The sequence below is a fragment of the Epinephelus lanceolatus genome, chromosome 1, assembly GCF_041903045.1.
Source record: "Epinephelus lanceolatus isolate andai-2023 chromosome 1, ASM4190304v1, whole genome shotgun sequence".
NCBI classification, from domain to species: domain Eukaryota; kingdom Metazoa; phylum Chordata; class Actinopteri; order Perciformes; family Serranidae; genus Epinephelus; species Epinephelus lanceolatus.
This window is the reverse complement of record NC_135734.1, coordinates 29,789,302-29,802,484: the sequence shown is the minus strand read 5'-3', so window position 1 is coordinate 29,802,484 and position 13,183 is coordinate 29,789,302. Positions and strand designations below refer to the sequence as shown.

Sequence of the window (13,183 nt, the reverse complement as noted above, 5' to 3'; positions counted from 1 at the left end):
CACTTCTATTGTCTCAAAGTTGTGAATGACAGTCCATTTAATATCACACCTGATAATTATAGCTTATTACTTTACACAGAAACAGCTCCACACCCTTTCTCACACAAACACAAAGACTCATGTGGTCCCAGGCCAGGGTGCGGCTAAAAATTTTGGAGCGTTTGACAACAGTTCAACAACCGTTCTGACATACTGAATATCTGCAATGCGTGTCATGTTCCAGTGCAGCTGAATCACTGAGACACACACACACACACACACACACTGGTGACACACAGTAGACTATAAAGGTCTCATATATAGGCTATAAGGACACTTTCATCAGACCCAGAGAAGATTAGAATGACCTCTCTTGGATCCATGCAGTAGATACAGTCGGTCCTCTTCCTCAGCCTGCATGGAGAAAGGTCGAGGTATTTTCTCTGAAGATTCAGCATCACGACCTCAGCAGACCTGTAGAGAAAGCAAATTCACAGGTCAGATAAACAAAGACTGATAGATACATGCTGTTTTTTCTATTTTGTGCAGCATGTTTCACCTGATTTTTAGTCAAATCAGTGAATGTTAGTGAGCCGATGACTGGTCTTTCAGTGTGTGTCATGCAGTCATCCAGATTTACGAGCTGTGGTTTCTGTTTCAGGCCACTCATATCCTACGGGGAAGATCCAAATCATCGGAGACATATTCCAGTTCACAGTGGATGTGAGTGAATTTCCTCCGGAGGATGTTATCATTACATCTTCCAACAACCTGATAGAGGTGCATGCTGAGAAGGTGAGCCATGAAGGAAAGCTGTAATAGTAACCCCCAAAACAGTGAAGAGGTCTGCTGGTTGATTACTGGACTTCAGATAAATCATATATTAAGTCATTTGATAGAAGTATTTTTAAATTTTGGCAGTAGATTATTCTTTGCAGCCTACATGAATACAGAGAGCAACACAGAAATGAATTAACTTGAGTATTCAATGTATAGTAATGGCTTGAATCTGACAGATAACTGAAGCTAGATTACAGAACATGTCAAAGTTAAAGCCGTAAATTCGAGTTATTAAGGATCAGAAACAGTTTTATTGCCCAGTAGGTTTGCACATACATTGAATTTTTCTTGGTGTTTTGGTGCATAAGGATAAATATGGTGCAAAATTCAAGAGACATAATGTAAAATTTACAATCATATCATATCTTCTGCTTTTGTCATGCAGCTGGGAGAAGACGGCACAGTCACAAACACATTTTCCCACCAGTGCAAACTGCCATCCAGTGTGGACCCCACATCTGTGAGCATGAGCATAGACAGCAATGGCACCCTGACTGTCAGAGCTCTCAGGGTACCTTAATGCCCAGTATCTCTGCTCGTCATTTATCGTTTTAACACTGGAGTATAGCGACCTCTGGCGGTGGACGCAGGGAACCAAAGGACCCTTCATGTACTACTGGAAATATGAAGAAAACCCTTTAACGCTTTGTGAGATGTTTGGTATTATCTTGGAGAATCCTGTTAACGTGATGAGATGATTGAGGTTAAACAGCAGGGGGTGTCGCAGAAACATGAAAATGGTTGTTTACAGTTTTTCTCAGTTGCTGAGATTTTTCTGCTCAGAAGTTATATTGTCGAAACAGTTCTTGCACAGGCCTAAAGTGAAAGTCTGGAAATGACACATTTTGTTTGCAAAATGCTTTTACACTCACAAAACATTAAAAACATGCAACAGAATCAAATATTTGCATCAATCAACACTTTCTGAGATGTCCTGTTTGAATACTGGCTTTATTCTATTCTTGTATGCAGGTTTGTCGATGCCCATCAATTGTCATTGACATGTCAAACCTACGGTAACCAACCAGACTAGACAAATTCTGACATTCATTGTCATTTATCTTTGGTACTGCCTCCTGTCTTCACTGAGGAACCAGTAAAGACTGGCATTTACAACAGAGGCATAAAGTAGTTACAACGGGCCCCAGTGCATGCTGTTATGATGGGCCCTAATGTAAGCTAGTTACTATTTATGTGCCTAAACTAGTTGCTGTGTAATCTTATCGTCTCGTCATATGATTATATGGAGACTTGACATTGTATAACACCAACATACATACTACCCAGAAACAATCATACAAAACATACCAAAGAAAATAAGGAATTATTCATTTAATTGAAAAGTTTTTTAAAGCTTATTTATAGTTAATGTAGAATTAGCATTTATCTAATGACATATTTTGTTATAGATTGCTACTGACTGTTTTAGAAAAAAACAAAAGCAAACCATGATGGTGATGGCTTTGCCTTTTCAATATAGTCAAGCAAATGACACAATTTTTTTAATTTAATGTGAGTTGTTATTTTGTTTTTTAAACAGCCATATATCTAAGGTGGCAATCTGAATTACCTACAAGGCCCCGTTTTCTGCACTGCGTATTGTAAGAGGGCCCGCTCTCTCTGTGGGCACCCTCACCTCATTGTATTTGATCAGATTTTTCCATGTCCTTATTTTACACTGCAGCAGCCATACCATTTTTGGTTTTTAGGTTTTGACCTTGTCTTGATTCCATATTTATCAAACTCAGAAATGTTGAATGCTCGGGCTCCTGTGCCGTGGCATCTTCCTCTACTCTGATCATGCTTACAAATAGCAACACAGAGGTGGCATCTTTATATAGGTGGAAAAGGACTGACTGTTTGTTTGTTTTTTAAAGTTCTGCAAAAGAGTTTCACACAGGTGTATTAGAGATTCACAATTATGCAAGTAGTTTTCATAAGTCTGGAATAGATATTTTCTTTTTTTTTTAGTTAATCCAATAGAGTGTTGGGTTTTACTATGAGATCAGTGTTGAGTGATTTGAAAAGGGTGTGAAAAATGTGTGAACCCAAACAAAGTGTCATCACATTTGCAAGAGAAGACTTTTGCTGTATTAAGAAGGTGGTGATGATGATGAAGGTCAAATGGATCCCACTTTCTTTAAGCGTGTCTTAACAGTCAAGAAAAGCTGTAAATGTAGGCTTTTTGTTTTCCGTTCATTTGGTTACCGATAAAGCCGCATTTTTTTAAAAAAAAAAACTTTATTGTACAATTTATAAATACAACGACAAGACTCGTCCATCATATCATCAAAGTAAATGCTCATGGAACTGAGTAGAAAAAAACGAGAGGAGAAAAACAAAAGGTTTTTGAAGCACCTGAAGGCAACATCACAATTAACAGTGACTGGTGGAAGTTACGTCAGCATTCCTGCCCATGGAGACGTGACGTCAGGTAGCGGTTGTCAAGGGATGTTTTAGTTTACGGAAGTTCTTACCAAGCGGCTGCTCTGTGAGACTTAAAACTAGTATTAACCGACCACAGGTGTTATTATTAAATATATTTATGGTTAAATGAAGCTGTGTGTAGTATTTTGATATTATGAGCTGTGCTCTGACGCTACTGTTGGTTTCACAGGCTGCGTTTTATAATGTAAAACTGACGTTAGCAGTGTGATGCTAACTTTAGCTGAGGAGCAGGACTAGCGACAACAACATGGCCCAAATTTCTCCTCCCGGGTCAGTCGTTGTAGATGACTGGCACCGAAGTAAAGACAGCAAAGAGTATTTCAGCAAAATACTACACAAGAAGAGGCGCAAACACTTCGGTAAGACAGACTGTTTGATTGTACAACACAAGTATTTTAGTAAGTGTGTTCTACAGTTCATTTTTGAGACTTCACATGCTGCCACTGTACAGACTTCAACCAGATACGTTTTTCTCATTTCATCGTGATTTGAGCTTTGAGGTGGAAGCAGTCACATAAAGTGGCTGGTAGAAAAATGTGCATTTCCCAGGGGTGGAAATAAAGACAGCGCAAGCAGAGCTGTTGCACTGGGGCCCATGGGGCAGGGGGGCCAGTAGAGAGAGAGAGAGGTTGGAGAACAGAGAACGGGCCATTATGAGTGACTCAACTTGCCACCCCAGAAATAGTCGCAATCCATAACAACATTAAATGTGTTTATTTTTACATAAACTATCTAAACCATAAATAAACAAAATCTGGCACAAGGGCCTCACATAATAGTGTGCACTGGAGCCCATCCTAACTACCATACGCCACTGGCATTTCCTATTATACATCCTCACTATCAGTACCATAAAAGTTGTCCATAAAGTAAAGCACCCTGGCTTTTGTTGTGAAGCAGTGACACATTAAATATGTTAAAGACATGATGTTGGTTTTGCCAGTCTGGCTTCTAGATCGAGGGGAGTGATTGTAGCATTTGTGAACACTCAAATTGTCTTAGGAAACCATACAAATATTGTGTCAGAAAATTACCTACAACAACACAACTGTAGCTCCATGTAGAAAGACTGTTGCTGTTAAAAGAATAGGATTGTGGAAAATATGAAGGAGTTCATGACAGTAAATATTTAGATGACCTTTCTAAAACTTGTTTCACAGGCTTGTTGGAGTCTCCAGTGATGCCCCCACATGTAGCCGTGGACACAGTTCACTACAAGATCTTCCTCTCTGGCAAGAGTGGAGTCGGTAAAACTGCTCTTGCTGCACGTCTCGCAGGCCTGAATGTTCCTAACATGCACTATGAAACCACAGGTAGGGCCAACATCAACGTGAGTCAGTTACTTTTAGAGTTATCTGTACAGTTAAGGGTTAATCAGGTCACAATTTATTTATCCAACTTAAGGTATTGAGACGACGGTAGTGTATTGGCCAGTGAAGCTGAGAGAAAGTGGCAGAGTGCTGTTTTTCCGTCTGCAGCTGTGGGACTGTGGAGAAAATGCCTTACGCAGATTTGACCATTTGCTACCAGTATGTATGAAATATAAAGTGTTTTTACACGAACAATTTGATTTATACCAGAAACAGAAAAATTAAAACACTCACATTATTCTAGATCAAACATTTTATTGAATCTCTGCTCTGTGTGTCTTCCAGGCCTGTAAGGAGCAGGTGGACGCTGTCCTTTTCCTGTTCTCCTTCACTGACAGGACGTCCTTCGATGATCTGTCGAATCAAATTACCAAATGGACTGAGACGTCTGCGGGTCATGTTGTGAAACTGGTGGTCGGCACCAAGTATCCTTTTGTGTTCTTTAATAAAAACTTAAATCTATATCAATACACAGACGGACATTTGTCCTTAATGTTTCCTTCAGATTTGACCTTTTCATGCACTGTGATGTGGCACAGAGAGACGTGAGGGACTTCCAGGAGAGGTGGAGCTTACCGCTGCTGTGTGTGGGCGGGGAGGTCAGTGACGGGCTGGGTGACGTAGCCCCCCTCCTCAACTGCCTGGCGGAGAACCTGTGGCATCAGGATTGTGTTACAGCTGCATCAGCCAGCCACCATTCACAGCAGGAGACAGTGACTATACTTTAATACTGAACAGAATTTTAAGAGTAAGTTGAGGTGAAGTGGAGGTCCAGGTAGGGTCACCCCTGGGTGCCTTTGAGAGATCGCACTTGTTGATTTGGGGGAGATTCAGATCCCTCAGGAGGAGATGGAGGAAGCTGCTGTTTTTTTTTTTCAATGTTCTACATGTATTTGAGTGCCTGTATTTAAGCACATACTGAATTTTTTTCACTCATGTATTAGACAGCACTGCTCCTCTTGATTGTATTATCCCTGGCATATTTGGGACAGATTTTCACCGATTTCTGTCAACATTGTTTGCTCAGAGGTATTGTGCTAAATATTTTGTCAGTATTTCACAGTGAGATCAGCAGCTGTTCAGTCAAGTTCTCTTGTTACCTTCATTTCTCAGCTGAGGCATTTCCGTGTCATCAGGCAGATCTGAAAAGGTCTGAATTATTTTTATTAATAAAAAACATAGCATTACTTAAAAAAGGACAAAATTTTAATACAGGTGAAAAAAGCTATTTCCAATAATAATAATAATAATAATAATAATAATAATAATAATAATAATAATAAAGAAAAGTATCCCATTACATGCCATATGTCTGCAAATCGTGACAAATTGAGTGCATGTTTAACCCTTCATTTTGTGTTTTATGGTGCTCCAGTGTGCCTTTATCAAGATTATTATGTGCATTCAAGTTAAGGTAAATCTTAAGAACAAACAAGTTATCAAATTCTTTCAGTTTTCAAAATGTATACATTGGTAATGTGCAAGTAAAACAACCTAAATTTGATAATAAAATCAAAATTGCAGAATCATGTTTCCATCACTTTTTAGAAGACAGCGCCTCCATCCACGCCTCTTTATCTGACCTGCAAAAAAAAAAAAAAAAAAACACAACACAAGGGAATCACAGATGGAAGATGTGATGCTAAAGGAAATGTATTACTCATTAAAAATGCATAAAAGATGCAGCTCAGCCACCAAAATAAAATGTTGGCATTGTACGTTTCTGCAAACCACGGACATGTTACATTTAATACGAATCATATCAACGTTTCTAAAGTGACGTATTTCAGATGACATGCATGAGCCGAGTTTCAGATCAGGAGGTTGGTGGATGGCGTGGCTTATCCAGGCTGACATTGGGTGAGAGGCAGGGTACACCCCGGACAGGTCACCAGACTATCACAGGGCTGACACATAGAGACAGACAACCATTCACACTCACATTCACACCTACAGACAATTTAGAGTCACCAATTAACCTGCATGTCTTTGGACTGTGGGAGGAAGCTGGAGTACCCATAGTGACCCATGCTGACATGGGAATAACATGCAAACTCTGCACAGAAGGACTCTCGCACCCTGGGTTTGAACTAGAAATCCTCTTGCTGTGAGGTGGCAATGCTAACCACTGCATCACCGTCTTATTTTAAACTATTATTTTTATTTTTCATCTTATTATTAGAGGCTTTTTGAAGAGGGCTGAAGGTTGGAGTCAAGCCTGGGGCCGCTGCAGCAAGGACACTGTCCTTGTGAATAGGGTACCTGCTCCACCCACTAAACCACCGGGTGTCCCCTTAGATAAATTCATATCTTCCCTTTTTGCTTGGTCTCCTTCACCGAACATCATCTGGTTACCTTTTCACTATCTCATGAGTGTAATTGCTCTTTTTGGGTGGTTTTCAGTCATAGCTGGGACCTTTCCTGTTGTGTTTGTGGCAACCAAAGCAAGTATATAAAGTCAAAACATGATATTTTCCTAACCCTAACAAGATGTTTTATGTGCCTAAACTTACAGCACTGTCAAACCATGAAATTGAAACGTAGAGAACCAAAGTTTCAGCACATCAGGTTTGCAGAAATGTACAATGCCAACGTTCATTCTGGAGGTTGGGTTGGAAGGTGTCCACTCGTACCTTGTGCGTGCAGCAAGTATCATGGCGGTGGGCTGTCCGGTTTGACTTTGAGAGATGTGCAACAGGAAGGAGTCTGGGGGTAGACCCAGGACCTCAGTCTTCAGATTCTGAACATGCACATGTGTGGGGAAGTCAGCATGATCCAGAACTGTGAACCTCCGGTCCCTGAGACGATGCAGAGAGAGAAAGAGAGAGAACACATTCTGGTTTCAAAACAAAGTGTGACAACAGTTCAGTGTATTACCAAATAAGAAACCAGGATGTGTGGTGTTAAATAATGGGTGTCTGGTCAAATACTTTTTCGTGGAGATGATCAAAAGGTCATTGAAGAGGTGGAGGTAGACGCTGGTGTATGACACTCTCGAGTTGTGACCTGCCTCCACAGTCAGCTGTCTCATGGGACCCTGGTGCACCAGAAACCGCCCGCTTACGACCAGAGGGACTGACTGGATGGAGGAAGAGTCAGACAGAATTTAAAACAGACTTCTGTTACATGAACATGCAGATGGCAACAAATTCTGTTTGAAATCTCAGTGAAAATAAAAGAAAGTTGTCACCTTAACTTTGCCAAAATGCAGTAGCATTTCCAGACAGACCAGCTCCTCGATTTGTTTCATTTTTTGGACCCCGTCGTCACACTCGGCCACGATCTGGTTAGAGCAGATAGTGATGTCATTTTTTATTTTAATTTCAGAGTTGAATTTTAAGGCCAGATCTGTGTGCTAGGTACCCCAACAGAGAGGGTACCAAGAATGGGGATGGTATGGAACGGTGCCATTGGTACCATCCACACCTTTTCACAGTGGAAACCCTCCAATAACATACATTAGTATACTACATTCATGCTGAGACAGATCTGATCACTTGAATGTACCACAGTATTACCTCATGAATGGCTTCTATTGCTTTTTTGAGATTTGAAATGGAGTCGGAGCCTGGATCAGTCAGCTTCAGGATGCTCTGAAGTAAAAGAAAACCCAGCAGAAGCCTTGGTTGACTTCTCACACGTGTCATAAATTGAAAATATATATTTGGAAGCATATAATTCAGTAGCCATGAGACGCCTACCTCTAGGAGGAGTTTAATACGCGTAATCCTCTGGAAGGGGAGGACAAGGAACGACTTGAGGCTCCGTCTTTGACACACTGGGTCACTCTCAAGCTTCTTGATTGAATACAGGAAGTCTCTGTTCTGCTGCCTTGAAAAGGAAAAGATGGAAAGTCAGTGTTGTAGAGTACCAGCATTGGTATCAAGTGCAGAACGGAGACTTACAGCAGCTGGTTGACAAGAGTCTCTTGGTACATCATGTTAGTCACATATGGCACGTAGAGGCTGCGAAACTCTGGGCAGTGTTTCAGCACGATGTCTCCAACCTCAGATATCAACACACTCTCTCCCAGTCGAGTTTCCAGATCCATCAGAAACCTAGAAGAGACAGGAAGCTGGCTTAGCATGAACAATGAAACTAGTTCAAATAACATAAGGAGGAACTGGTGTGTGGAGCTCTCACTTTTCACTGGCTGCCATCACGCGACGAATGTTGGAAAACAAAATGTGATGCTCCATTTGATTCAGGGTCTTCCTCAGTGCCTTGGATGCACAGAAATGATTGACAGCAACTCCGAGGCTCCTTAGGTAAGACGCTTCAGAGCCGATCAACTCAAACGTTGACTTCAGAAGGAGCAGATAAGAATTAACAGACTTTTCACAGTCACTGTAAACCTCAAAGACCATTCATTACAGTTGAGACCAGGGTAATGATTCTCCCACTGTGAGCAAAGTCCATGAAAAATCAAAACTGAACTGATTCTACCAACAAGCATTGTCTGTATTCAAAGTTCACTCCATTTTCCCATAATTCTCCATTGTTTTCCAGTGAGTGAGTCGATGAGTAGTGGAGATAACGGTCACACATACTGCTCACAACTGTTGTTTATCTTGAGTTACTGATGATGACATTACTTCTTGAAAGACACATTGATTTTGAGTTTTTTAAATGTATTTTTTGTCTCTTTAAGCACCACAACCTGAGTGTCATCTAGTTCCATTATATTCAAGAGAAGGCAGACATCTCTACGGCCGATATCTCAAACACTCGGCATGTCACACCAAAACAATCTAGACTGATAAACAGCACTACAGGTAAGAGATGAAATATGTATGTTTGATTCTGGGGTGAACTGTCCCTTTAAAATGCATGTAGGACATTATTGCATTACACACTATATTAATGCTACACCCTACAAGTTATACTTTTTAGTATTGCTGTAAATTGCAACGTACAAGCCAAATTGCTAGCTTGATAAAGGTTACATATAAAATAAGACATTAACATGCCAGCATGCTTGATGCAAACATACAGTATTTAGCACAAGTTTAGCACATTAATGCAATAATGCTAAATCCTGTATGCTAAATCAGTATGGTTTTCAGTAGTAGCTAAGAAACACGTCAACATGCTGAAATGTGCACAGGTTCAGCCAGGTAAGGGACTGTTCCTTAATTTTTGAGAGGGGAGGAGGCAGTGCGAAACAAGGGAAGACTTATGTTTTCTATTTTGGCTTAGGGGCTCAGAAACTGTAAAAACAGACATTATCATCAGATAATCAGATTCTCAATGGTCCTTAACACATCAGGTGTGATTAGTTACTGTTTCTGTCAGGAATCAGAACCCAATATAAGCTTAAAATTGTGATGTCATCAAAATCAGATGCAAAAATTAACCTCGCACTAACCAGATCATGGGGAAAAACAACAACAAAAAACACTGTATTCTGAACTCATGCATGCAAGACAGTAGCGACAAACCAAAGATTCTTTCCAACTCCAGGGTTTCATCTTCAACCTCTAACTTTTCCCGTTTGTCAATCAGTGCGTTAGTCACACCCCAGCCACCCTTCTCTTCTGACAAACAGACAGCATAAGCCTGAGAATGACACACTGAGTCTTTTAGATAATAGGGTTCATTCTCTTGCCAAATTTCCCAGTCATAATGACACTAGTGGTAAATGGATAGTTGTTTTTCTGGTATGTAACAGGCATTACACTGACACAGGGTCTTAATCCATCATCTTAATAATGTTGCTACACTCCTGTCTTCCTCTGATTTTACTGTAATTTGGTTTGAAATTAGACTGCAGTGCGCTGATTATAATGTACTGTAAAGCATGAAACATAAAGCTTTCCACACCTCCTGAAGGCGAATCTCCCTGTTGGTCAGGCTGCTGAGCAGGCCGGACGCCTTCACTTCCTCTAGATCTTGCCAAAGGGTACACGGAGTCACCCTGACAGGCTGAGGTGGAGATGAGGATTCAGTCGCTTTAGGATGCTTTAACTTAAGGGGAGCAGGCACATCGCCGCACTGAGCGACCAGACGGGACTGCAGACCCTGCAGATACTGAGGTGCTATCAGCTCAGACACATAACTCTTGCTCAGCCTGTGCAGATTGTCTTTCACCTCCTGCAGACAGTAGTCCTGATACAGTGGAACTGCAGAGCAAAGGAAGAGATGAAGACTTAACATAGCTGTAAATGTTAAACTCCTTATCAACAGTGCAAAGAGAGAGGGAAACTCACAAAAATTAATGTACTTTGACTGGAATGTTATGCTCATTTCCTCCTCAGCTGGATCTGCGGCCCTGGGTTTACAAAGCAGGCCACATAAGTTAAAAGTATAGAGATTGTAAGGAGAATAAAGATTTACAGCCTCACTTACCCTTCTGTACTTTCATCCTGATCCTCCTCTGGAGACAAAGTTGGACTGTCCACCTCATCTAGAGGCACTGAGAACAACTCGGGCACATGTGCACAGTGTACGTTTTTCAAATCCAATGTTTGCATTAAAGCCACAGACCTGAGAGCTGAAGATATGTCGGTGGGTGGACTATAAAAAGACAAAGATAATTCATGGTCATAATCCTACATATAAAGGTAACTGAAGTGTCTTTACATACACCATGTGGTCCTGACCTGCACTCCTCAAGCTGGTTCAGGAGGAAGTCACTGCTCTCCTCTGGGTCTCCAGTGTCCTGCGCACTGTCGGTTTCTGGAGGAGAAAACCCTAAAGAAAGCTGCTCCTTTGTCTCCATGTTTCGTATCTGTGATATCAAATTACTCACTGGATCTCCAACGTAGGACTTTAGAGTGTTGAGTATGCTGCTGCTCCAACTGTTTTCATCTGTGCAGTCAAGTTGAGCCATAACGCTTCAGTCTGGAAATGTTGTCTTACGCAAGTCTGCCAACAAGACTCCTTTTTTTGAAAGTCTGACCAAAGTGCAGTGATGGATCTGTTTATCTACTGGAGCATCCTTTGTTTGCACCAGAGACACTCAGTTTAATGATCTCAGGCAGATGCAGTCTGAGCTCTGCAGCAATCACAAAACTGGAACCAGGTGTGACTCTTTTTTCAGGGCACTGGCAAACTCTGAATGGGGGCTTGGGTTTTAAACTATTGGTTTACCACAACAAGCAGATTGTCAGCTTCACAATGGGCTCTGGGAAAATGAAGATTTTTCACTATTTTAGGAATGGATATTTACAACTGATGTATCAAAACAATTAGTAAGTTGCAGCCCTGATTATAAGCAGGTTTTGAGACTATGTCCACATTAAGAAGTGGCAAACAAAGTAGGTCTATGGCTACAATAACACCATAGGACTTAGTGCTTTGATTTTTTTTGTTTGGCTGTTCAAGCAATAAGTTTCATTTTCAGTGGAAGCCAGCAAATTTGTGAGCAGATGATGACAAAGATAAGGCAGAAGAGCCAAATTTTTGGGGCCAATGGCTGCTACTTCTGTATGGACGTGTGTGTGTGGATGCAAGGTTGGAGCCAGGAGTGGTGAAACGGTGATGTGAATGGCTTCACAGTTGATAGTTTCTGGATGTTAAGGGCTACTTTTAACTACATCTGTGTTATGGGCTTACATTCACAGATCGATTCCCACCAGGGTTGCCAGGTCTGCTTATTAGCCACGAATTTGGGCTTGTTTCTAAAGTGGAGTTGCTTATTTGGGCTTGCTGTCTAAACGCCACCTTCCTCTCTATATATCCGTCTAATAAGTTATTTAAACACATGATAGTTGCTTTTTTTGGGCTTGTTTCCATAGTCCTGGTTGCTTGTTTCTCTCCAAAGATCTGGCAACACTGATTCCCACCAGTGCAACATTGTGATGAATGTTGATCTAGAGCAGGGGAAGGCAACCTGCAGCTCAGGAGCCACCCACAGCTCTGTGACCCTTCCCCGCTGGCTTTCATTTATCATTGCTGTAGCAGTAGAGTCATTCCTACATTTTCCAATTGTAGAAATGTGCAGCCTATACACTGAATAAAAATATCTAACATCTCGTCAGCTATGCAGGTCATACATCTACGGCCTTTCCTAGAATCTTTCCTAAAATTTTGCAGAATCTCAACAACAATGCTTAGTCTTCCTTAGTGAGGCTAGCTATTGATTCCAAAAATGAAAACATCTCAAAGGAAAATAGAGAATTTAATAGTGAGTGGACAGATTTGTTTGCTTTCACCACTGACGCTGCAAAATTTAAGTACCAAACAATCAGAAATAGCCCACTGCAGAGTAGCTATTTTGTTGTAAAACATATGCATGAATGCTCATTTAGACCTTTAATAAATGTTTACAGGCTAATTTAAGTTACATAGGTTGTGTTACCGTCACTTCATGGCACAAATATGTATTGTGGTTCAAGACAGATTAAGAAAGCTTATTTTTTTTGGCCAAAAATGGCTCTTTTGGTAGTATAGGTTGCTAACCCCTGATCTAGAGTCATGAAGAAGTTGCATGAATTCCAATACAACTGTTCAGTCTGATGTTGCATAACAAAAAATAAAATAAAGTAAATAAATACATGCACAAGTCCTAACTGAAAAGATCAGATTCTATGTGATTTGTGCTG

The 13,183-nt window shown here is 40.9% G+C and overlaps 3 protein-coding genes across 4 annotated transcripts; 2 read left to right on the top strand and 1 right to left on the bottom strand.

Annotated features, from left to right (window-relative positions):
• The first annotated feature begins 283 nt into the window (after positions 1-283).
• LOC117256231 (heat shock protein beta-7-like) lies at positions 284-1,711 on the top strand. The gene is made up of 3 exons (XM_033625522.2): positions 284-476; positions 641-774; positions 1,205-1,711. Exons 1-3 carry the CDS (start codon positions 398-400, stop codon positions 1,337-1,339), a joined length of 348 nt encoding a protein of 115 aa, XP_033481413.1. The 5' UTR covers positions 284-397; the 3' UTR covers positions 1,340-1,711.
• Positions 1,712-3,247: 1,536 nt separating this feature from the next.
• cplane2 (ciliogenesis and planar polarity effector 2) lies at positions 3,248-5,940 on the top strand. The gene is made up of 5 exons (XM_033625909.2): positions 3,248-3,626; positions 4,428-4,580; positions 4,672-4,796; positions 4,923-5,062; positions 5,143-5,940. Exons 1-5 carry the CDS (start codon positions 3,515-3,517, stop codon positions 5,363-5,365), a joined length of 753 nt encoding a protein of 250 aa, XP_033481800.1. The 5' UTR covers positions 3,248-3,514; the 3' UTR covers positions 5,366-5,940.
• Positions 5,781-11,683, bottom strand: LOC117256476 (rho guanine nucleotide exchange factor 19). 2 transcript variants are annotated; one of them, XM_078169169.1, is made up of 13 exons: positions 11,389-11,683; positions 11,240-11,315; positions 10,986-11,153; positions 10,847-10,908; positions 10,461-10,759; positions 8,781-8,941; positions 8,543-8,695; positions 8,339-8,468; positions 8,156-8,230; positions 7,828-7,920; positions 7,568-7,716; positions 7,271-7,435; positions 5,781-6,220 (listed from the first exon to the last, which is right to left on the bottom strand). In XM_078169169.1, exons 3-13 carry the CDS (start codon positions 11,108-11,110, stop codon positions 6,175-6,177), a joined length of 1,458 nt encoding a protein of 485 aa, XP_078025295.1. In that variant the 5' UTR covers positions 11,111-11,153; positions 11,240-11,315; positions 11,389-11,683; the 3' UTR covers positions 5,781-6,174. The 2 variants fall into 2 exon arrangements, with proteins under 2 accessions (XP_078025295.1, XP_033481799.1); XM_033625908.2 differs by having other exon boundaries at positions 11,240-11,683.
• Between the last annotated feature and the right edge of the window lie 1,500 nt (positions 11,684-13,183).